The 22,813-nt window shown below is 45.9% G+C and overlaps 8 protein-coding genes across 10 annotated transcripts; 3 read left to right on the forward strand and 5 right to left on the reverse strand.

The window, feature by feature from the left end:
* The first annotated feature begins 58 nt into the window (after window positions 1–58).
* On the forward strand, window positions 59–2,454 carry LOC108024338 (spaetzle-processing enzyme-like). Its single transcript, XM_017094240.3, has 3 exons — window positions 59–702; window positions 1,375–1,981; window positions 2,040–2,454. Exons 1-3 carry the CDS (start codon window positions 630–632, stop codon window positions 2,452–2,454), a joined length of 1,095 nt encoding a protein of 364 aa, XP_016949729.3. The 5' UTR covers window positions 59–629.
* Window positions 2,455–3,405: 951 nt separating this feature from the next.
* Window positions 3,406–4,669, reverse strand: LOC108024339 (spaetzle-processing enzyme-like). Its single transcript, XM_017094241.3, has 3 exons — window positions 4,580–4,669; window positions 3,880–4,477; window positions 3,406–3,820 (listed from the first exon to the last, which is right to left on the reverse strand). The coding sequence occupies exons 1-3, from the start codon at window positions 4,644–4,646 to the stop codon at window positions 3,406–3,408; spliced, it is 1,080 nt and encodes a 359-aa protein (XP_016949730.1). The 5' UTR covers window positions 4,647–4,669.
* A 922-nt stretch (window positions 4,670–5,591) lies between these two features.
* LOC108024657 (spaetzle-processing enzyme) lies at window positions 5,592–8,100 on the forward strand. The gene is made up of 4 exons (XM_017094718.2): window positions 5,592–5,715; window positions 6,079–6,474; window positions 7,284–7,593; window positions 7,654–8,100. The coding sequence occupies exons 1-4, from the start codon at window positions 5,640–5,642 to the stop codon at window positions 8,078–8,080; spliced, it is 1,209 nt and encodes a 402-aa protein (XP_016950207.1). The 5' UTR covers window positions 5,592–5,639; the 3' UTR covers window positions 8,081–8,100.
* On the reverse strand, window positions 8,069–14,374 carry LOC108024656 ((E3-independent) E2 ubiquitin-conjugating enzyme). Of its 3 annotated transcripts, none has more exons than XM_017094717.3 (10): window positions 14,231–14,374; window positions 13,131–13,598; window positions 12,673–12,935; window positions 12,410–12,614; window positions 11,968–12,220; window positions 11,172–11,904; window positions 10,165–11,113; window positions 9,149–10,109; window positions 8,868–9,086; window positions 8,069–8,811 (listed from the first exon to the last, which is right to left on the reverse strand). In XM_017094717.3, the coding sequence occupies exons 2-10, from the start codon at window positions 13,581–13,583 to the stop codon at window positions 8,603–8,605; spliced, it is 4,245 nt and encodes a 1,414-aa protein (XP_016950206.1). In that variant the 5' UTR covers window positions 13,584–13,598; window positions 14,231–14,374; the 3' UTR covers window positions 8,069–8,602. The 3 variants fall into 3 exon arrangements, with proteins under 3 accessions (XP_016950206.1, XP_050744349.1, XP_016950204.1); XM_050888392.1 differs by having other exon boundaries at window positions 13,131–13,768; window positions 14,231–14,362; XM_017094715.3 differs by lacking the exon at window positions 14,231–14,374 and having other exon boundaries at window positions 13,131–13,854.
* Window positions 14,375–14,791: 417 nt separating this feature from the next.
* Window positions 14,792–15,881, reverse strand: LOC108024441 (outer dense fiber protein 3-like protein 2). Its single transcript, XM_017094359.3, has 4 exons — window positions 15,719–15,881; window positions 15,442–15,660; window positions 15,192–15,378; window positions 14,792–15,127 (listed from the first exon to the last, which is right to left on the reverse strand). Exons 1-4 carry the CDS (start codon window positions 15,735–15,737, stop codon window positions 14,863–14,865), a joined length of 690 nt encoding a protein of 229 aa, XP_016949848.1. The 5' UTR covers window positions 15,738–15,881; the 3' UTR covers window positions 14,792–14,862.
* A 156-nt stretch (window positions 15,882–16,037) lies between these two features.
* On the reverse strand, window positions 16,038–18,574 carry LOC108024340 (synaptic vesicular amine transporter; the record flags this gene model as incomplete). Its single annotated transcript, XM_017094242.3, is given in 8 exon segments — window positions 16,038–16,240; window positions 16,295–16,419; window positions 16,475–16,691; window positions 16,749–17,350; window positions 17,662–18,180; window positions 18,242–18,468; window positions 18,470–18,522; window positions 18,524–18,574. Coding segments are annotated over 8 exon segments (1,887 nt in total), but the record flags the coding sequence as incomplete, so codon positions are not given.
* A 1,124-nt stretch (window positions 18,575–19,698) lies between these two features.
* LOC108024468 (outer dense fiber protein 3-B) lies at window positions 19,699–20,287 on the reverse strand. Its single transcript, XM_017094387.3, has 2 exons — window positions 20,124–20,287; window positions 19,699–19,960 (listed from the first exon to the last, which is right to left on the reverse strand). The coding sequence occupies exons 1-2, from the start codon at window positions 20,143–20,145 to the stop codon at window positions 19,740–19,742; spliced, it is 243 nt and encodes an 80-aa protein (XP_016949876.1). The 5' UTR covers window positions 20,146–20,287; the 3' UTR covers window positions 19,699–19,739.
* Window positions 20,288–20,434: 147 nt separating this feature from the next.
* On the forward strand, window positions 20,435–22,478 carry LOC108024864 (lysosomal acid glucosylceramidase). Its single transcript, XM_017095006.3, has 4 exons — window positions 20,435–20,591; window positions 20,650–21,662; window positions 21,745–22,087; window positions 22,156–22,478. The coding sequence occupies exons 1-4, from the start codon at window positions 20,537–20,539 to the stop codon at window positions 22,419–22,421; spliced, it is 1,677 nt and encodes a 558-aa protein (XP_016950495.1). The 5' UTR covers window positions 20,435–20,536; the 3' UTR covers window positions 22,422–22,478.
* The last annotated feature ends 335 nt before the right edge of the window (window positions 22,479–22,813 follow it).

The raw sequence follows: 22,813 nt of genomic DNA on the forward strand, positions 1-22,813 counted from the left end.
CCAGTACTTCTATACATTCGACACTTCGTGATGAATTTTGGTGCTAAGCTTCCCCCGACTCTTCAGATAAATTCCTAAAAGTTGGGAAATTTTGACTTTGGCTATAAATTCCAATTACATGGCTAATGGTTCAAGATTGAAACTATTTTTAAGCAAAAGCGTAATGTTGAGATTGTGTTCTGGCGATATACGAAAAGTCCCATTTTTTTGGCAGATTAAATGTGCTTCCGTCTGTTTTTATACCCTTGCAGGGGGTATAATGATTTCAGTCAGAAGTTTGCAACGCAGTGAAGGAGACGTTTCCGACCCCATAAAGTATATTCTTAATCAACGTCACAAGACGAGTCGATCTAGCCATGTCCGTTCCTACGCAAACTAGTCTCTCAATTTTAAAGCTATGGGGCTGAAACTTTTCCAAAACTCTTTTTTCTATTGCAGGCAGTATATAAGTCGGAGCCAGCCGGATCGGACAACTATCTTTTGTAGCTCGGGGGAAAAAAAAATGATTAGCAATGTCGAATTCCAAGTATTTTGGGTCATATACTTTTTTGATTTCAGCACGGGTATAAAAGGCAAAGTGATTGAAAGCTCAAAATCATGTATATTTCAACATTTGACGAATAATAAACATGTTTCGTGGACCGAAAGTTTATATTTGCTTCCTGCTTCAGCCCCTTTTCTTGGCTCACTTTGCTGAATCTGGTAACTATAACAAGTATTTGTAAAAAGTCAAACCAAACTTAGTTATGACAATCAAACAAAAACACCTGTTAACGAAGAAGGGTTCGTCGCGATCGCGCACCATTAACGTAAAAAAGTTCTGACATCGACATTTGTGACGAATAATGCTGTTTTTCGACTAAATAAATACACTTTTTTAAATGTTCTCATTCTGCCCGCTTCAATTAAATATTTTAGGTTCTCGGATTAAAGGAATATTTTATTAAATAGTGCCGAATGAGAGCAATTTTTTTTTTATTCGTCACAAAGTCACGAAGAAATTAAAATCTACAGTAATCGCCCGATTGTTTCGAAAGGTATTTCAAAAAGTAAAATAATTGCATACTAAGACCTAAAAAAAATCAATTTGTTTGGGAGAAAAAGAGGTGAAAGAGGTTTAAAGTTTAAATTAAGAAAATAATTATGAACCACTAAAGCTACAGGATTGTGGCATACGTCGGTAGAAATGTATTTCGAAATACTATGTACGCCTTTTAAACAAGAATTTACCTTTTCAGAGACATCTGGTACGTCTTCGTAGCATTAGTTGTTTAGAAATTATTAGCGTTATGTGGTAAAGTTGTTGTTTACTTTTAAAAATTAACAAGTTTTTAATTTGAGAAAATAATATATAATATACGCTTGGGGGAGCAGCATTTGCGCCATGCCAACCGGATGAGGAATGTATCGGATTGAGTACTTGTTACCCACTCATGAGGATTCTAAGGCCCCGGGGAATGACGGCAGCTGAGATGGAAGTATTTCGAAACCGACAGTGCGGCCTAGACAGCAAGGGACCTGCATTGTTGCACAGAGTTTCAGTCTGCTGCCCGAAGAGAGGTGATGTCCTGCCAAATAGCCAGATCTGCGGCCAAACGCCGCCCGCTTTCCATGTTACAGCTGGAGAGGAGGCACCTCTGAATGGGTTCCCCTGGTTGGCCGCGCTATTATATGCGAACCCTCGCAGTCCTGCGCAGGACACTGTCTGCAAGTGCGCGGGATCCTTGATCACCAATCGCTACGTGCTCACCGCAGCCCAATGTGTGAACATAAATGGCTTACAGCTTCGAGGGGTCCGCCTTGGAGAACATGACACGACCTCAAATCCAGACTGCATCACGCTTATGAGTGGAAGGAAGAAATGCGCTTCTCCGCACCTGGAGATCAACGTGGAGCAGGCCGTGAAGCACGAACATTACCTTGTCACAGGGGGGAAGCACTACAACGACATCGCCCTGCTGCGACTCCAATTTCCGGTGAGGTGAGCATGTACCTGCTTAAATGTGTTTTGTGGCCACACCACGTTTTTGCTTCCTCAGGTACACGAATCAAATCCTACCCATTTGTATTTTGCCCACCGATCACTTCTCGAATCCCTCCTTCGAAAACTACAATTTGCAAGTCGCTGGCTGGGGAAATTCCCATTTGCACACTTCTAGCAATGTTCTATTGCAAGCTTACGTCCAAGGAAGCAATCCGGATGAGTGTTCAAGAAGGTTCCCATCCCTAGGGATCGACAAGGAGACCCACATATGCGCAGGTGGCCAGGACGGAGTGGACACCTGCAAGGGCGACTCTGGCAGCCCGCTGATGGCCACAATGGGATGGGGCGTGGACGAGTTCGTATATTTGGCTGGGATCACCTCCTACGGCTTTGGCCAGTGCGGGGATGGGCCAGCAGCTTACACAAAAACTTCAAGCTATGTCAGCTGGATACGGAGGAACATGTGGTGATGGCTTAGCATCAACGTTATTTTGATATTATTTTCTTGAATTAATTTTTATGTAAATGTACTTAAATTCCAGCAATCATTTAAATAGAGAATAGTCTCCATTTCTTTACATAAAATATGTGGTACTTTTTGGGTGCTTATTCGTACACTTGCAGATAATGAGCTACTTAAGCCTAGCTTAGCTTCGACAGGGGAACTCTATCATCAGAGGGAGCAGCACCATAACTTTTTTCTTTTCTTTCTTATAACTTTTTAAGGGATATCCGATTTAAACATGGATATTGATATTCACCACAAAATCCTCTTTTTACAACCTAGAATTCCATTGAAAAGGCAAGTTACATTTTTTAGTGCGCTTATTGGAATGCCTTCCAAGGAACGACAATAATTTTGTCTATGGTTACTGGTTGTGTGGGATGTCTCTACATACCCCTTAGCTGATAGCGGCTCAGTAGTGATAATCGTCGTTCATTTGTTTCTAATTTTATTTTATTTTGGCAATGACCTCGGAAAGAAAGAACATGTATTTCAGTGCAAGTACACTGAGGGGAAAACACCGTGCTAGGAACAAGTACAAACAGCGTTGATTAAAGAAAAATGACATGCTTATTATTTAAGAACGTTCGTGCTCAAAAGATGTTCACATTGAGCACTTCTTGCAATTTGAGTGGCTGCAAATCCTAATAAGTTTTTCTGAGTGTAGTCGGTCCCCTCTTGGCAAATAATTTTAAATTAAGTAGAAGTACTATAAACATACAACGGATCGCTAAAATTTCGATAAAAACAACAAATAATTTTAAAAAATTAATTGGAAAATGAAGGGATTGATTGAAAAATATTTATAAATGTTTATAAAATTTAAGTTTATTATAGTTTAATTTACAGAAATGTTTAATTTTTTACAGATATTACTTAGTTGTGTCATTCATGACAGCGCTTTTTTTTGCTTATATCACCACATGTTCCTCCGTATCCAACTGACATAGCTTGAAGTTTTTGTGTAAGCTGCTGGCCCATCCCCGCACTGGTCAAAGCCGTAGGAGGTGATCCCAGCCAAATATACGAACTCGTCCACGCCCCATCCCATTGTGGCCATCAGCGGGCTGCCAGAGTCGCCCTTGCAGGTGTCCACTCCGTCCTGGCCACCTGCGCATATGTGGGTCTCCTTGTCGATCCCTAGGGATGGGAACCTTCTTGAACACTCATCCGGATTGCTTCCTTGGACGTAAGCTTGCAATAGAACATTGCTAGAAGTGTGCAAATGGGAATTTCCCCAGCCAGCGACTTGCAAATTGTAGTTTTCGAAGGAGGGATTCGAGAAGTGATCGGTGGGCAAAATACAAATGGGTAGGATTTGATTCGTGTACCTGAGGAAGCAAAAACGTGGTGTGGCCACAAAACACATTTAAGCAGGTACATTGCTCACCTAACCGGAAATTGGAGTCGCAGCAGGGCGATGTCGTTGTAGTGCTTCCCCCCTGTGACAAAGTAGTGTTCGTGCTTCACGGCCTGCTCCACGTTGATCTCCAGGTGCGGAGGAGCGCATTTCATCCTTCCACTCATAAGCGTGATGCAGTCTGGATTTGAGGTCGTGTCATGCTCTCCGAGGCGCACCCTGCGAAGCACCCAATTATTTACTTCCACACAATGGGCTGCGGTGAGCACGTAGCGATTGGTGATCAAGGATCCCGCGCACTTGGAGACAGTGTCCTGCGTCGGACTGCGAGGGTTCGCATATAATAGCGCGGCCATCCAGGGGAACCCATTCAGAGGTGCCTCCTCTCCAGCTGTAATATGGAAAGCGGGCGGCGTTTGGCCACAGATCTGGCTATTTGGCAGGACATCACCTCTCTTCGGGCAGCAGACTGAAACTCTGTGCAACAATGCAGGTCCCTTGCTGTCTTGGCCGCACTGTCGGGTTTGAAATACTTCCATCTCAGCCGTCGTCATTCCCCGGGGCCTTAGAATCCTCATGAGTGGGTAACAAGTACTCAATCCGATACATTCCTCATCCGCTGGACAGGCTATTTTAATAATAAAATATATTTTGTCACTACAGAAAAATCTCGTTGAGGATAAGAGACGAAAGTCAAATTATTTTTGAACTTTGGTTCAAGATATATTACCGAATACTAGAGCCGAGAGAAAAGCCTGAATCAGAAATGTAAAACAAACTTTTAGATCGAAAAACATGTTGAACCTTTGCGGGCTACAATTTAAATGAGTCGAGTTTTAAAAGTTTTAGGAATATATATGTACTCGTAGAGTAAAAGGGTATACTAGATTCGTTGGAAAGTATGTAACAGGTAGAAGGAAACGTTTCCGACCCGATAAAGTATACATATTCTTGATCAGGATCACTAACCGCGAGTCCGTCTGTCCGTATAAACGCTGAGATCTCGAAAACTATAAGGGCTAGAACAGTTAGACTTGGCATGCGGATTCCTGGGCTTCCTGCCAAGCGGTGTGCCACGCCCACTCTAACGCCTACAATCCATGAAAATGTATAGAGCCTACAGTTTTTATGACAAAACAAAATTTAACTGAAATTTGTTTGTCTCATTAATACCTCCCGCCCACATAATATGTATATATGTCCAATTTCCTTTTGCGACCTTAAGCTGAGTAACGGGTATCTGATAGTCGAGGCACATGACTATAGCGATCTGCCTTGTTTTAATAATGCGTCATGGATTACAATTGTGGTTCGCTAAATGATAAAAACAAAAATTTTCAGCCTTATCAAGACGCGGACAAGCTTCAAAAAATTACTCTCCATGACATGAAATGTTTTTTGTTATGATAAAAACATGGGTATATCTCATTTACTACATTTTCATTAACGACGTCACCAGCAGAGCTCAGATGGTGTGAATGCATCACGTGCTTCTTGATGCATCGTACATCATTTTCATGTCTTGGGAGAGTAACCAGTTGAGAGAATATTGAACCGAGACCAGTGGTGGGGTTGCCCATGTAGTCCCCACTATGCTAATGCAAATATCTGGGAAAGTCCACCCCGTTCAATGGATCTTTGTTGCAATCCAGATCGTTTTCAAGCCGCTGCCACTGAAATCGGGAGATAACCCCCGCTTATCGCAACCACTGCAGCGGAGCGACTTGGGCTTGAGCCACCCGACAGCCGGAGAGCTGGATTAGTACCTGATTGGAGCCCGTAGCGACGAGATGGCAACCACGGAACGGAATTACCTACTGCTGTCGCTGGTGGTCAGCGCATTATCCGGAGTGGTCCTACGAGCAGGTGGGTGAGCTGTCCTCGGGAGGCATATTTTGGGACTGATATTATTTAAGTTTTGAATTCTACATGGATTCTTTCCGAATTCTCTACTTTTTCTTTGATGGGTTTATCATTATATTGATTCATATTATTAAACTCGACCTTTTGGCCTACGAACATTGAACATTGTACTTAAGTTTTATATCTTTTCATCAGAGATTGTAGCTTAAAATATTCTGTGTAAGAGAAGGGGGTTTTTCCAATTAAAAACAAGCTGTTTGTTTTTAGGAATTTATGCGTGTTAGATATCATTAGGAATATCTAACATTTTTTGCACTGTCCGAGAACCGGTTAGACTGCATCGTAAGCCGCGCTCTTCTCTTCCAGACGCGGCGGCCCAGATCAGCTTCGGCACCTGCACCCCACAGCAGAGCGACGAGCGCGGCCAGTGCGTCCACATCACCAACTGCCCCTATCTGGCCGACCTGCTGAAGGTGGAGCCGAAGACTCCTGCCCAGATCCTCCTGCTCTCCAAGAGCCAGTGCGGCCTGGACAACCGAGTCGAGGGCCTGGTCAACCGCATCCTGGTCTGCTGTCCGCAGAGCAAGAGGGGCGACGTCGCGGACCCACAGCCCCCGGCTCCCAAGGGGGATGACCAGCAGCCGGGCAATGTGCTGCCCGGGAACGATGTGTGCGGCTTCCTGTTCGCCGATCGCATATTTGGTGGCACCAACACGAGCCTCTGGGAATTCCCCTGGATGGTGTTGCTGCAGTACAAGAAACGTGAGTATTTCATCTTTAGGGGTACCTTTTCAGGATCCATGTGTTCGCTACTGAGCAGATTACTTATCGGGGTCAATTCTTATCACTGAAATATAGTAGATAATGTGCATTAGGGTGGAGCAAAAATGGAACGTGATTTTCACGGCTACAGATTTGCATTAGGGTAGTTAAAAATTGAAATATAAAATAAAATGTATAATAGTTCGTTTTTAAAATCTAACAAATTTGTTTTAAATAATTGTACAAATCTTATGCAAGTTAGACCAAAAGTTTCTCCCATTTCGAATTCTTATAAATTTTAATAAATGGGTTGAAATCGACTATACCAAGGTTAAAAAAAAATGTTGATCGAAGGCAACCATACGTATGAGTGATAAACTTGGAAGCCAATGCTCTGACCCTGTTTTTCTAATTGAAACATGAGTAATCCACTTACTAATCTATTTTTGCTATCTATGAAAATAAACAATTTATTGAACTGGTTGGAATAATTTAACTTAAAATACATATTTTTAAAATATTTGAAAATTGTTTCTCAAACTTAGTAACCTCACTTAAAAGTTTTGCATTGCATATTTGAAATCAACTCGAATAAAACTCGTCAATATAAATGTTCGACCTGATAACGAGTATATAAATACCCGCCAAGCAATAATTGGCTCGTAAAAATACATATTTAAATACTTTAATGGAACCTAATGGTTATCGTTATAATATTAAAAAACTATGTATTTTTATTTATTCTCAGGTAGAATATTTTAATGATAATCATTAGATTAGATCAATAGAGATTTTCCACTTTCTGACAGTGTTTTCCGAAACCTATTCCTTCAATTGCGGCGGCGCCCTGATCAACTCCCGCTACGTCCTGACCGCCGGACACTGCCTGGCCAGCCGTGACCTGGACCAGGCCGGCGTCGTGCTGCACAGCGTTCGCCTGGGAGAGTGGGACACCAAGACCGATCCCGACTGCACCACCCAGATGAACGGGCAGCGCATCTGCGCGCCCAAGCACATCGACATCGAGGTGGAGAAGGGCATCATCCATGAGCAGTTCGCCCCGGCCTCGGTGGACCAGAAGAACGATATAGCGCTGGTGCGCCTCAAGCGCAGCGTCAGGTGTGTGGATCCTTAGACTTCGGCTTATCGCGGTATGAACATAGTGACTTTCTCCCACAGCTACACCGACTATGTGCGCCCCATTTGCCTGCCCACCGGCGACATGATACGGAACAACTTCGTCGACTACGGCATGGATGTGGCCGGCTGGGGACTCACGGAGAACATGCAGCCCAGCCCCACCAAGCTGAAGATCACCGTCAACGTGTGGAACCTGACGCGCTGCCAGGAGCAGTACAACACCTTCTTCAAGGTGAAAATGGACGACACCCAGCTGTGCGCCGGTGGCCAGGCGGGCAAGGACACCTGTGGCGGCGATTCCGGCGGCCCGCTGATGGTCTTCATCAACTCCGGTGGCCGGGATGTCTTCTACATAGCTGGCGTTACCTCGTACGGTACAAAGCCCTGCGGCCTCAAGGGCTGGCCCGGCGTTTATACCCGCACGGGGGCTTTCATCGATTGGATAAAACAGAAATTAGAGGCATAATAAATAAAATTGCTAATTTATTCACATTTCTCGGATTGGGCTAGCTTACAATATTACGTACACGGGGCGCTGATCGGGGGACGGGGTTGGACTAACTAAGCTAAGCTCTAAGCTCTAGTGGAATGCCTACAGAGATTCGTGTAGGCCAGCATCCACATTTATCGGAACAACACATTAAACACAACTTGTTTGCTGCTGGCCTGACAACAAAAAAATTAAATAAATAAAACTTGAATAACCGACATTATACGAGGCGGATCCATTACCATTTTGCTTAGTTGCGCGCTATATATATAGATAATTCAGCTTTATGATATTATTTTTTATGTGAAAAACTAACAAACAATAACTTTAGGAAATTTCGTTTAACTAAAAGGCTGATTGCCAGCAATATGAGTTAAGAAAAATTCGAAATTCGACATAGTGGCTATAAAACGCCCGGTCAGACTCGCAAGTGCAGGCGGCGAAAGTCTTGTGGTTCTTCTGATAGGCACCAATTTTTCACAGGCACGAGCTGGGCACTTAGATCTCCTCCGGAGCAGCACGCGGCGCAGTTCCCACTCCTGCCGCAGTGCCATTGCGTTCGTCCGTTACCAGATTGGCTCCCAAGGCAGTTAGCTCGCTCTCCAGTTGGCCCAAAACGCCCTTGACCGCTATGCAAAAGCCACGACTGCAAGGCAGCAGCGGGAACTCGGGCAGCTCGCAGGGCGCCTTGTAATCCACGGGCATATCTATTGAATACAATTATGAGTCATCCGGCAAGACAGTGTTATTGATTCGGACTCACCCTTAATGCTGGTTATGCGCTGGCGCTGCGCCTCAAGGGAGAATTCCGACCAGGCCAGCATGCGGCCGTGCAGCTCGCTGCCAAACTCCTTGAAGTGCTCAATCAGTTCATTGCGGAAAACGAGCGGAGGATTCTTCAGCTGCTTCACCGTAGAGTGGGCAATTTTTATGATGGCCATCTCGTTGTAGACACGAGAGTTCTCATTGCCCAGTTGAGTGCCTGAAAATAACACCATTACTTTTAACTGATGTTTCTAGGATTGACTCTAAATAGTAATCTACCTCGTTGTTTCTCGTAGCCCGCCTCGTTATAGTAGGGCTCATCGACCAGTATGAGTCCCTGTATGGAAACGAGCACCTGCAGCATGGTGCTGGTGGGTAGCCACACCTCGTTGTCGCGTCCGGACCAGGTGCCCAGCAGCGATACACACACCTTGCCCTCCTCGTACAAGTTCGGATTAAGGCGCTCCGTGCAGTAGCTGATGTAGTGGCACACTGGCGGACTCTTCGGATAGTCGCGCCCCATTTGAAAGTCGAAGAAGAACAGGGCGTTCTGGTAGGGCGTTCGCTGCGGACCCACCATCATCACGGACATCAGGTCCATGCGATCCTCGTAGGCACGCACCACAACTCCGGGGGGCAGAGAGGCCTTAAGCAAGCGGTATTCCCGCTGCACAGCCCGCTGGTATTGCGATTTGTTGGCCGGAGTCACCTTATTGCTGATAAAGTAATGGGCAGCTGGTGCATTGGGCAGCACTTGGAAGCAATCCTCGCAGACGGGAGTGGCGTCCGGTATTGCAAAACGAGAGGGCGAGGAGCAGGCCATGGGACTGTCAATGGGCGGCAGCGACTCAGACAGGGCATTGAGATTCAAGGGCTGCTCCATGGCCTCGTCTTCCGCCATTTTAGCGTCCTTTGTAGCTGGCTTTTCCGCTCGTTCCGCGTCATTATCGGGCACCTCGAAGTCTTCCTCGGCATCGCTTACATCCTCCTTTTTGTACTCTCTTGCTCCAATGAACCCCTTTTTCTCCAGCGTTTTGCGGCACCTGTACATTTGGTCGCTGATCAAAAAAGAGAAAACCTCGAAGACATCAACAGTGCGTTGACCAATGAACTCTATTTTTTCCACGGAATTTGTTTTGGTCTGCTTCGTATCTGAATCCTCCGCCAATTTGTTTTCGCTGTCTGGATTATTGGACTCGTCCGATGTATTTTCACCGCGCGAGTGAACGCCAGAATCATTCTAGAAAGCAATGCAAATTAAGGTTACTGCTGTTTTTCAAAATCAAATTACTTACTTTAGTGGTACTCTCGAACCCTTTGGCTATGTTTTCCCGTGCGGAGGCGAGCAGTTCCCTGAATTCGCTACGATACTTTTTCACTAACTTATTGTAGGGGATTTTTCGTTCCTCTTCAGTGAGATGTGCGTTAAGGAAATCCTCTGAAGGCTCTGAATACTCTTCCTCCTCCGCCTGGACCTTTTCATTCTCCTCTTTCTCAGCGATCTCATCAGTGCTCTTTTTGCACTGAACTTCATCGACTTCCGTAGAGGACTTTCGCTTGGTGGGTGTCGATGCAGACTGGCCAGACGAAAGCAGTGAAAATGTGTCCAGTTCAATCTTGAGCGTTGGTGAAACCTTGGTCATGACAGCCAGCGCCTCTGGACTCGTATCCACATGGTCGTGGGCAGGGCTGTTGGGGGCAACTTCTGATGGTGACGGCTTGGTACCCACTATGTCATGGAAGTGGTCTACGTGGAAAAAGTTCGTACAAAGCTTACGGTCCAGACCGCGGCCGTTCTTAAACATTTCCATGAGGTCGTTGATAAGATCCGGTTTGTGCTTGGGAGTCAGAATGCGGAAGAGTTTATCCAGCCGAACCATTGCTTCCTCGGCCTGATCCATTCCAATTACAATGTGGTCTTCCCCCTGAGCGCTGAGATTGTTATCAGATTGCGTCTCCCACGAGTCGCCATCCGAGCCATCCGTCTCGTAGCCATCATGCTCCTGATCGTTGTGGTTGATCTCGAACAGATCCTGTGGGTAGCACATGGTGATGTGCCCCTTGGCCCACCAAACACGCACCCGTCCATCGGGGTAGTTGTCGATCACCTGGCCAGCAGTTGAGTCGACATCCTCGCCCGTAAAGTTTGACACTCGAATGACCATTGTGCCGGGTCGATACTGGTAGTCGGAGTGATCCTTCAGGTCGTAAACGCTCAGCTCCTCTGTATCTTTGCACACAGGACTGCCAAGAAAAAAAAAATTACGTTTCGTTTTAACATAAACGAGTATAGGTTACTCACACTGGATTCTCTACAAGGGAGTAGAACCACATGACCTTGGCAATGCGTTCGTCGTGGTCCACGCACTGGATGACCCCGTAGTCTGTTGCTCCGGTGCTGTTTTCATTCGCCTTGCTTACAAAGTCGCCGGGAAAGAATTCATGGTTGTCCAAATGATGAATGGGATAGAGCTGCGTGGAGGGAATGCCAGTCTCAACGGTTCCATCCTGCCAGACGACCGTCACCGAGCTGTACACGACCAGCGTCTCCACCACGATTTCGTCGCCATCCTTGGGAGTCGCCTCCTTCTTGGTAAAGGGCAGCGTTACTATTTTCTTCACAGACCGCATTTTCTTCTTAAAATGTCGCCGCTTGGCAGTTCGAATGGTCGTCCTGGGGGCCTGGGCACCGGCCTCTGCAGCTGCTGTGGAAGCTGCTGGCGGAGACTCTGTGTCCTCGGCGCCCACAGCCTCCTTTTCGGCAACCGCCGACGGTTCTGGAGGCGGGATAGGCTCTTCGTCATCCTCCTCATCAGTCCCCGATGACAACACATCCTCTTTGATGCGCTTGAACGACTTGCAGACATTGGAAGAATGGTCTATCACCGGACGAGGCAGATGCATGAACTTGCCGGCTAAGCGCCGGAGCTTGGGCACAGCGCGAGAATTTCCACTACTGGAGGCAGATGAGTTTAATTTGCTAGCCTGGCGCTCCAGCTTCTTCTGGGTTTGAAAAATGGGAGCGTATTTCTCCGCTGCAATAGATTAAATATACTTTTATTCGTATACCAAAAACCCTTTTAAAAGGAATACGCTACCTTGCTCCTGTTCCCAATCTCCGTATTTAACTAATAGATCACATTTTGAATATTTGAGGTAGAATCGATCGTGAATCTGCAGCACGTAGGATTCATATATGTTAAGGCGCTTGACGTTGTTCAGGTCCTCGCCCGTGATGGCGGTCTTTGGATGCTTGAGGGGATCGAGGTCAATGCCATTGTCGAATTGCGAGATGGCCCGGCAGGTCCAGGCCACATTGATGGCTGTGGTGCGAATGGATTCAACGGTGTACTGGAAAAATAAAGTTGGTATGAGTATCTTATTTAAAGAACTATCTCCTCAAGAGACAAAGAAATATAGTGTACAAATTAATCCGTTTTAAAGGCACTAAGCGACTATCAAATAAATCAATATCCTGTGTATAGCCACCAAATATGTATAGCTACTAAATTCCCTGAAAATCTATGGATATCATCTTACCACAGCACGACCCTTCCGATTTACAACCGGGGTTATCTCCGGTGTGAGATTCTTGACGCGATCCGGGGGCGGCAGCCGACCCACAACAACGTTGCCCGGAAAGTAGACATTGGGATTGAAGACCTCGCGGGCGCACTGGGCCACAGCATCCTTGAACTTGTGGAAGTCGTCGGAGGTGATTTCCAAGCGGGCGCCATTACTGGATCTGAAGGGATAGGGCTATTTAATATGGGGTTTCACGAACAGGATAAGGTAAACCATACTTGAGCACGGCACACTCGTCTACGGAGAGGGTGGTGCCTATCCAGGTGTCCAGGCAGACGGGCACATCCCGGGTCCACGCGGAAATCGGACGCAGTCGCTCGGCTGGCACATTCTTGATGACCATCTTGGAGCCCAGCACGGTGACATCGGCCCGGACATTGACATCGCGCACATAGCCCGCCTGGCCAACCAGGTCCTTCTCTCCCGGCAGACGTCTCCGCACCACATCGCCCGGCATCAGGGTTCGGTCCGCCAGGCCAATCTGTCAGGGCCACATGATGGTGCATGGATGGCATGGTTATCATTATTATATCATAGAACAAGAATCGATGCGAAGGGAGGCAAACAAACACGTGTCGCAAGAACGTGAAGAGCAAACGCAAAACAGTTGTGAAAACAGTTATTTCGTTTTCGGGGGGACCTTGGCGGTTACATAACCTCAATGGAGTTTACTCACCGAGCGCTCCGTGTGCACCATCTCCTTGCCATCCGGATAGAAGGCCACGCGCACCTCGCCCTTGGACAGCACCTCGTCGATTTCCTCGTCCTCGTCGGAGGAGTACGACTCGGCCGTCTCGGTTACCACACCGAAGTGGACGCGTCCCCGCCGATCGATGCGGAACACCTCGTCCTCGAAGAAGAACTGGCACTCGTTGTTGCCCATCTGGCCCACCTGGTTGCGCGATGGCACCTGGCCACCACCCGATCGCCGGGGATGTGAGTGCGAGTTTGTGGGATGCCGGGGCTCCTGGGGCGGGGTCCTTGCCCGGTCATGTGAGGATGAGGGACGCCTGGGCAACGGCGGTGTCCGCAGAGCTCGCTTCTCCGAATCCTGCTGCTGTTGTTGCTGTTGCTGCTGCTGCTGCTGCTCCTGTTCTGGGGCGGCAGCACCCGCCACATCGCTCAACATGTTACCAATCTTGAGCTGGGAACATGGAAGGCCTAAAATCAGTGTCCCGGATTTTTGCTTCGCTTTTTGGTCACCAGCAAACAGTTCACTATAGTTTCTATTCTATATCCGCCGACCCTCCGACACACGAACACACCTAATTTACGGGCTGGACAAAGCTACAGTTCGGCTGGCAATTCAACCAACTTCTTCGGAAAAAAAACTATAAATAAAACAGTCGAAATCTACAAACAAAACGAGAAAACTCGGAGAAAACAATTTTGTGACTGAAAAATACCGGAGTTGGTCTTGGATAGCATAAGCAAGCGGGGGAGTTTTCCCTCAACGCGTATGGTAACACTGGTTCTGTTAACTAACAGAGAAACCCAAGCGTATGCGCAATTGCAGGACGCCGCTGTAAACTCAAATTAAATCGATAACAAGCGATGATTCACACGATAGACGGGACAAAAGCCCGCGTAATTTTAAACTTGCTTATACTTGAGGCGTATTGCGGTTTTAAAAACATTTTATAGTTTACTTAAAAAGTCTTCAATTTTAGTGCGCACTTAAGCTGGCCAAGATCAACAAAATTAAAGAAACTAGCATTATCAGTATGAAAGGCTGCAGGTATTCATTTTAAAAGTAAAGTTCGATTTGAAACTCACCGCCTTTGCGTGGAACACCACGTCAATATAATAAAAGTATATGTACGTATCTTGATTTAGGTTATGTTATTCTCCGCCAAAATTGTTGTTTTGTCCTAATTTAATTTGCTTCCACTTTATCTGACAGCAAAGTCAAGGCATGGTGCGACTTTATTTTATTGGATCAAGATAGTTTCGTTAACCTATGACTATAGTTGCTAAACTGGCAGATTTATAGAGTTTAATTTTAATTTATTTTTTCCTACATTTTATAATGCTATTTTAAGTCGTATTTTTACTAGATAGACATCTTAGACAGCTTTTTCCTTTGAAAGCAGATAGACGGAGAGGTTAATATTTGTGACTAAAACTTATTTCCTTCAGCGAGGATACATAGATAAATTCTCTGGTAACAGCCAACTCCTACAATTAAAGTGAGATTTAAGTCGAAACCTTACTTTAAATGTTTTCTTTTTGATTAAGGCAGATAGAAACGCATTTAGATGGATTTGAATTCGCTTTAATTCCTTAGAAGGCGTAAATATCCCTCCCCACAATGCAATCAACCCCACATCACATGGATTACCGAAAGCATTGTTTATTTTTATTCACTAAAATTTGGAACATTTCTTCTAATATTGCACTCGACCTGTCTACATGTTGTCACATTTAACTATCATGGGCGGGGCGAACTGATGGTGGCGCACGCCGAAGGAGTAGCCCGGCCCACTCCTGCCGGGACGATAGTACATCAGATCGTAGTAGTTGGGTCCGGGTCCCACGTTCTCGCCGGGAATTGCGGTGCGCGGCTGCATCGAGTAAATCGGGGCACGGTTCAGTTTCACATTGATATCCCCGCCTCCATAGGCAGCCGGACCAGGCGAGTTGGCCTTGTTGAGAATCTTGGTTTGCAGGCCCCTTAGTAGGAGGAGATTTGGACAAGTTAGGAAAGGATAATACCGATAAGACTAAATCAACTCACATGCTGTAGCTTGGGACGCCAGGGCGCACGGCATTCACCTCGTACTTGTAGGCATTGGGACCGGGACCCTCCTTCTTAAAGTTAAAGTCCGTTCGCAAGCCCATTGAATAGGACGGGGCGTTGACACCCGTGAAGAAGGGCTTCTTGTGGACATCGTGGGCTCCGGGACCGGGACTGCTTCGCTTGTCTAAAAGCATTCCCTCGCCTCTCTAGCAAACTGCAAATTTCTGAGTTTTATCAACAGACTCACCTATAGTATTGGTCCTGGGCGCTATAGAGAACTCCAGTCCCTTACTGTTGCCGTAGCGCGTCAGCTTGTCCACCTTGTAGGCCCCTGGACCAGGGCCCAAATCCTCTCCAGGAGCACGCGTGCGCATGCCGAAGGAGTACTGGGGCATCCGCTGTTTTCGGTTGTCATGCTTATCATAGCCCACAGTGGGCGGCAGCATATAGACGCCGGGTCCGGGGCCTATGAATATCACAGAGTATTATACTTTACCCCATAAAAAAATAAAATTTTCACCCACCAAAAGGTCGCACCGCCATTTCTAGTTAGTTTTGTGCAATATTAGAAAAAATACGAACGTTAAATTTTGACCTCAATGAGGTGTTTGCCGAAAGGATCCCACGAACAGAATGAGGTTTCCATAGACCCCTACATATGAGCTAAGGGCGAAGTCAAATCCAAAGCCCACTTGTTTAGGAAAAATCAAAAATCAAAATATAATATTTTCATACTAGTTTTTAATCGGAAAATTGTATTATATTAACCTAAATTAGTTCGAAACACAGTAAAATGATTTTAAGTATAGGAGATTCGCATATTATGTTGAATCAAAGGGGTAAATGGTTTACAAAAAATCAGCTCCAAGTTTATTGCTTTTACTAGCCAAAGGAACGCCTAATTCGGAGACTTAAGATTGCTTGAGACTAGCTGGAGAACTGGGCAGTGCAGCCTATTCCACATCCATGGAGTTGTACAGCTGTTTATATCGGGATCCACGTCCGCTGCTTTGGAGCAGCATATCATTATGCTGTTCCCTCAGGGCCTTTAGGGTAATAGGGATTTATTATATTTTCTTAATATTAATAAAATCTTTTACCTTCGGATCGTATTTCTGGTACAAGTAGACCAGTATTGGACCATAGATCATGTTGAAAATGCCCACGATGCGCATTAGCCAAGCAAAACCAAAGGTCTGCGCCAACTCACCGCCAATAAGGGGAGCTAGAAAAATGAATATTATTTATTTAGATCTTTAAAAAATCCTTTAGGGACTCACCTAAGCAGTAGGCCAGGCTAACGGAGGTCTGTTGAATGGCATAGACTGTTCCGTAACTGGACATGGAGCTACTGCTCTCACTGTGATCCTCTTGGGAAAGTGTGGCATCCACAAAAGTGGCCAGGAGCGGCACCAGTGCCGCATCAATCACTCCTATGCCAAGGCCCAAGGCGAAATGGGGCATCAATAGTTGGGCAACCGTTGTTGCACTGGGTATCTTGGGAAAATAATATAATAAGGTAACTGCTTTTAAAAATTGATAAAAATTACTTACCAGAATAGAGGCCACGCCCACTAGCAGCAAACTGATGCAGGACACCTTGACCTGGCCATACTTATAGGCAATGCTGCCAAAGAAGTTAGTGCCCACAAAGTAACCCACAGAGTCTGGGATGAAAACCGTGCCCAGCTGCCACTTATTGGGCTTCAGATACTGGATCAGCCAGATGGGCAGGCACGGCTCCAGCATGGCCATGGTGGAGGTGGAGAACCAAATGGCCAGCACAATGGCCAGGATCATTTTGCACTCCAGCAGGGGTCGCCACTTGGGTGTCTCCTCCACCACCACCTCCGGCTGCACAGACAGATCCAGGGTCAGCAGCTGGAGACCCAGGCTGAGGAACATCAGCGTGGAGAGAATGATGAAGGGGGCCGATTTGCCCATCAGGTCATACAGAATGCCACCGAAGGGATAGCCCAGCAGCACGCCCAGTGCAATGCTGCCCAGGATGATGCCCATCACCTTGGAACGACGGGCCTCCTCCGGATAGTGCTGGGCCACCAGACTCATGCCACAGATGTTGATGCAAGCGGATCCCACGCCCTGCACAGCTCGGGCCACCAAGAGAGCCCAATAGGATTCGCCAACAGAGAAGACTGAAAGGATGTATTATAAGATAGAAAGATATATAAATTGGTAGTATGCTTTAGGATATTATTTTTATCTTTAAGTATGTAGGAGATTTTTATAACACACCAAATAAAATATTATAAAATCTATTTTTATCAACTAATAATCTTAGAATAGTATGATATTATCATATATTTCTATGTTTTACTTAGATTTTTTATGGTTTTTATAAAGGTGTTGGAACTCCTATTTTTATGAGTATATATATATTTTAGTTAATTCTCCCCCAACAGGCGGCTGTTAAAAAATCAATTTCCCCCGAAAATAGATCACTCACCCAGCGAGGAGAGGAGCAGGAAGAAGGTGCCCACCACAATGGGCAGGCGGTAGCCAAACTTGCTGGATGCGTTGCCCACAATCGGATTGAAAATTAATTGGACGAGGGCCTTCATGGCGAGGAGAAGGCCAATGGAGCCGTTCTCCTGCGCCAAGGTCAGCTCTTTAATGCTGCTGCTGTTGGTGGGTGGAGTGCCGGGGCCCTGCTTTCTGTGCCTGCTCCTGTTCCCGTTGCCAGTTCCAGTGACATTAGTGCCACTCGACTGGACATCAGTGGAATTGGGCGTCAGTGTGGTCGACGTGGTGGTGGCTTCTGTGGCCAGCTGGAACAGGGTGAAGTTCACCATCGATTTGCCCGGAATGGGATGCTTGGAGATGTAGAGCTGCGGATGGCCGCCTGGGTGTTCCCCACCCGCCCGATAGGCCAGCTTCGAGGATGGTGAGGTATCCTCCAGACTCAGGACCACCGGCGACGAGGCATCCAGCTCCAGGCTGGCCAGGTAATCCGGCAGAATGGGCACTGCAAAGGCGATAATTATCGTTTATTACGGCTCTTATCTGTAATTGATTTCCCCATTTACCAATTACGGTCAGCAGCATGTTATCTAGCAGCAGGGCCAGGTAGACAATCACGGCAATTAGGCAGCGATTGGAGGAGCCATGGGCTCCGGACGGAGTGGAGCTGCGCCTGCCGGAGGCATTTAGCTGGGCGGCCGCCTGGTTCTGCGATTGCGACTCCGATCGGGAGTGGTTCTGGCCGCGATTCGCCGACATGGCTAACGCGCGCTGGGCTAATTGGACAACACAGATACCGTTAATTTAGGCTGCCATATGGCCACGGATTCGCGCCTCAAAGAATGCTCGCCCCCAAATGTATCTACACACAGAGCCAACAACAGGTGGTGTTGCTGCCCCAACGACGTATGTGCGGATATTGAAAGGCGGCGACAAGTTGCCGTTCCATTTTATGGACACCAGGCGAACCGAGCCGAGCGAGTGGCCCGAATGGATGGCCCACAGGCCGAAGGCAGCCAGGCAACCAGCCAGCCAACCCAGATGGATCCCACTCCCAGTCAATCTATCCTGTTTGTGTTGAACATGGCCCTAATGGAAAGGGTATGGGACTTTTAAAATCATTTTTAAGCCAATTTGGGTTTAGTGAATCAGGAAAATGATATGTTTATGAACTTGGTTAAAACAATATGATAGCTTGGTTATAATTAGGATATCAAAAATCTAATAAAAATACTCTATTGAAATTCAAAATTATAAAACTTAAGAAAGAATTAAGTTTTATGATTACACTTCCAATATGTTCTATACGAAAAATGTAACAACTTTATTTTAAAGTTCTTTGAAATTTTAAAATCAAAAACAGATTTTTCCAAAAAAATCTTTCCTCAAAAGTAAGAGCATTGCAGTTTCTTAACAACCAAACACTTTTCCTCAATTTTTCCATTGAACTGGTGATAGTTTTTGTTAACACCGAACTCTGCCGCACACACATGGCTTTAAAGGCTTAGCCATGACATGGTGTTCAATATTATTAGCAGCCCCTCAATATGGATGGGATGGTGAGATGGTGGTGCTGGAGATTAAAGCTCTGGCTTAAAGAGCCGGCAGAGCGAGTGTTTTTCCCTCTGCCCCGATAAGCAGGCTATGGACTCTTAGCCTTTAGTCACATTTTCCGTTTCATTGCACTTTCTGCTGTTTAAATTTAGTCCCCACAAATTCGTGATGCATTTCCTTTATGCTGAAAATTGATCCATTTATGGATGGATTTATGAATTTAATACAGGTTTAGGAAAATTTGCTTAGGAAAATTTGCAAAACCATGACCAAATAGGTGATAAGCAGTGGTAAAGATTAATGGGCAGACTAGATAAGCCAAAAGCACACCTGTTCCTCGAATTTACCAAAACCAGTCTATAATCTATACAGCCACTTAAGCTTAGTACAACGATTTGACTAATCTGTCATTTCCAGCTATTTGATAAGATAGCCGTTAAAAGTTCAATTGGTGAATAATAAAAATAACTTATGTTAGAAGGTATAGACTAGACAATTTATTGTAACCAATTAACGACGACTGTATATAGAGTGCTCTTCGGCTGGAGGCCGTCCAAAGCGCGTGGCCTTGCCCGGATGATAGGCAGCCGGTCCGGGTCCCTCGACTTTCCTCGGACTATTGCAGGATCTCGAGGATGTTCCAAAGGAGAACTGGGGGCTTCGTTGCATCCGCTTGTCGCAGTTGTGGTAGCCGAAAGTGCTGGGCAGGTTGTAGGCGCCAGGTCCGGGTCCTAAAAATACAGGAATTTTGTATTCTTAAGGATTTTAAAGGTACCTTTTCCAAAAAGTCATTTATTTTATAAATAAAGTGTAATTTTGGAAATAAATAACACCAAATTAGACTAGTCGTAATACTTTTTCTAAATCACTGAAAAAACCTTGAGAATTATTTACCGATAGATCTATTGCTCGACATGTTTTATTGGTTTTTTTTTGCTAAAATTGCAGAAAATTTTGAAAAATTTTGAAACTCTGTAAAGAGTTGTTTGCCGAATGAGATTCAACTAGACACTGAGCAAACTCCTTCCATCTCCCTAGCATAAAAGTGAAATGGTAAATCAAGGCCTAGCTGATGATGATACTTCTGATACAAATCTCTGCCTTATAATCCCAATAAAGATTGTGGTCATGTTCCTTTAGCCAGCAAAACATAATCACCAAGTGGTCTTATCAGTTAAGTTTCCTGTACTGGCCTCTTGACTTGGGGCACACCCCAAGTGGTCAGATAATCGGCTAAGACCATCAGTTGGAACCTCTAATACTTTCAGTCGGCTTGCGGCCTTTGGAGCGAGCTGTCAACTAGGAGAATGTTTGCCAGCAGAGGAACTCTGGTCCTGGCACTGCTGCTGGTATCAGCAATTGGTAAGTAGCCATTAAGAGCGAACCATAAACCAAAATTAGAACCGAACCTTACCGGCAGGTGGCCAATCTGAATCGAACCCCTGCAAACTGAAGGAGTCGGAGCACGGCAAGGTGTGCGTCTGCACGGCTGACTACTGTGATTACTTGGAAAATCCCGTGCTGACGGATGAAAGCGAATGGTTCCTGGTCTCCAGTTCCAAGCAGGGACTCCGATTCTCGACAACCAGTAATAAATTAGGCGCAGAAGAGAAGTTCACCGTGCAGGATTATGTGGAGCCTGCCACTGAGACGAAGAATGAGACTATCCTCTCCCGTCTGCTGGATGAGGTGGTGGCCAGCGCCTTCACTTTGGAGACCCGCGAGAGCGCCATCACGCGCTCGGTGACCCTGCGCTTGGACAGAAGCAAGACCCACCAGAAGATGGTGGGCTTTGGAGGCAGCTACACCGGCGCCGTGGAATACTTGGTGGACAACTTCAAGCAGTCGGAACTCGTCGATCATCTCTACAAGTCCTTTTATGCCGAGGATGGTCTGGGCTTCAATCTCATGCGAGTCTCCATTGGCGGCTGTGACTTTGACCTGGAGCCTTGGTCCTATGCCGAGGAGGTGGGTGACACCCTGCTCTCGGACATGGATAAACTGAACGCCCATGATGTGAAGAGAGTGGAACAGATCAAGCGCCTCATCGAAGTGTCCGGCGTGAAAAATCTTTTGGTCAAGGGAGCCGCTTGGAGTCCTCCGCCATGGATGAAGACCAACAATAAGTGGACAGGATTCGGGAGGCTCAAGAGGGCTTACTATCAGACCTGGGCAGACTACCATCTGCGTTGGTTAAAGCTGATGGAGGCCAATGGCATTCCCATCTGGGCCATCTCCACGGGCAATGAGCCCCTCAACGGCATCTTCTTCATGTACTTCGTGAAATTCATGAGCTTGGGATGGACACCGCAGACCCAGGCCATCTGGCTGAATGATTATCTGGGTCCCACCCTCCGTAACTCTGAGTTCAAGGACATCATTCTGTTTGGCAACGACGATCAGCGTTACTCCTTCCCCCATTGGTTTAAAATGGTAAGTTAGAGATCTGAAAATACGATTCAATTAGCCTCAATTAAACTTCAAAGTTCATACTTCTTATCGCTTGTATTTCCAGATGAACTATACCCGGCCCAATTCGATTGATTATCTGGACGGATTATCGCTGCACTGGTATTGGGATGAGATATTCGGCAACAGCTTTATCGAGCAGACCACTGAGTACGCCCCCGACAAGATCTTGATAGTTTCGGAGTCGTGCATTGGGGACAAGCCCTGGCAGGCGGCTGCCCCACTCCTGGGAAGTTGGGAGCGGGCCGAGAAGTACGCCCGTGACTATCTGCAGAACATTAAGTTGGGCTTCCACGCCTGGATCGACTGGAACATCTGCCTGGACGAGGAGGGTGGTCCCAACTACGTGCAGAACACGGTGGACGCCCCAGTTATAGTGAACACTACAAGTAGGGAGTCCCTTTATATCAATCTATTATATCTACCCATATCAACTTACAATATTTGTATCTTACAGCCTTTGAGGAGTTCTATAAGCAGCCCATGTTCTATGCCATCGGTCACTTCTCCAAGCTGGTTCCCGAGGGATCCGTTCGTATAGATGCCGTGCCCAGCAATATCAATCTGGATTCGGTGGCCTTCCAGCGACCGGACAACAAAATCGCCGCCGTTCTTTTCAATAGTGGGCGCGCTGATCTGGACATCACCTTGGTGGATAGTGTCCGGGGCCAGTTCGTCGTAAATGTTCCGGCCAAATCCATTCACACCTTGCTGTACAGCTAGAAATATTTCATACTTAACAGTATAACTGGAAAAAAATAAAAAAAAATATTTAAAACATATAGTTTTATTATAGGTTTCTTTCTTTAACTTTTTAATTGGGATAATGCCAATATCTTGCTCGTACGAAATTCATAAAATTATATTAAAGTGTTATAAATAATTTAAAAATTAAGTTGAGATACATTATATTTTAAAGGCTGCTACATTCTTTTAAACGATGATGTGTAGTTGAGACCTATAAAAAATGGTATAAGTACAGCCTACTTTTGTGCTTTTTTAAGTTTAAGTTAGGGTAGGTTAAATAAAAACCAATATCAAATACAAAAAATAATGATTAGCCCTTATGAAGAATTGAAATTTTCACACATTTTATTCGGTTTTCAAACTGAAGC

Source organism: Drosophila biarmipes, chromosome 3R, assembly GCF_025231255.1.
Source record: "Drosophila biarmipes strain raj3 chromosome 3R, RU_DBia_V1.1, whole genome shotgun sequence".
Taxonomy (NCBI): Eukaryota; Metazoa; Arthropoda; class Insecta; order Diptera; family Drosophilidae; genus Drosophila; species Drosophila biarmipes.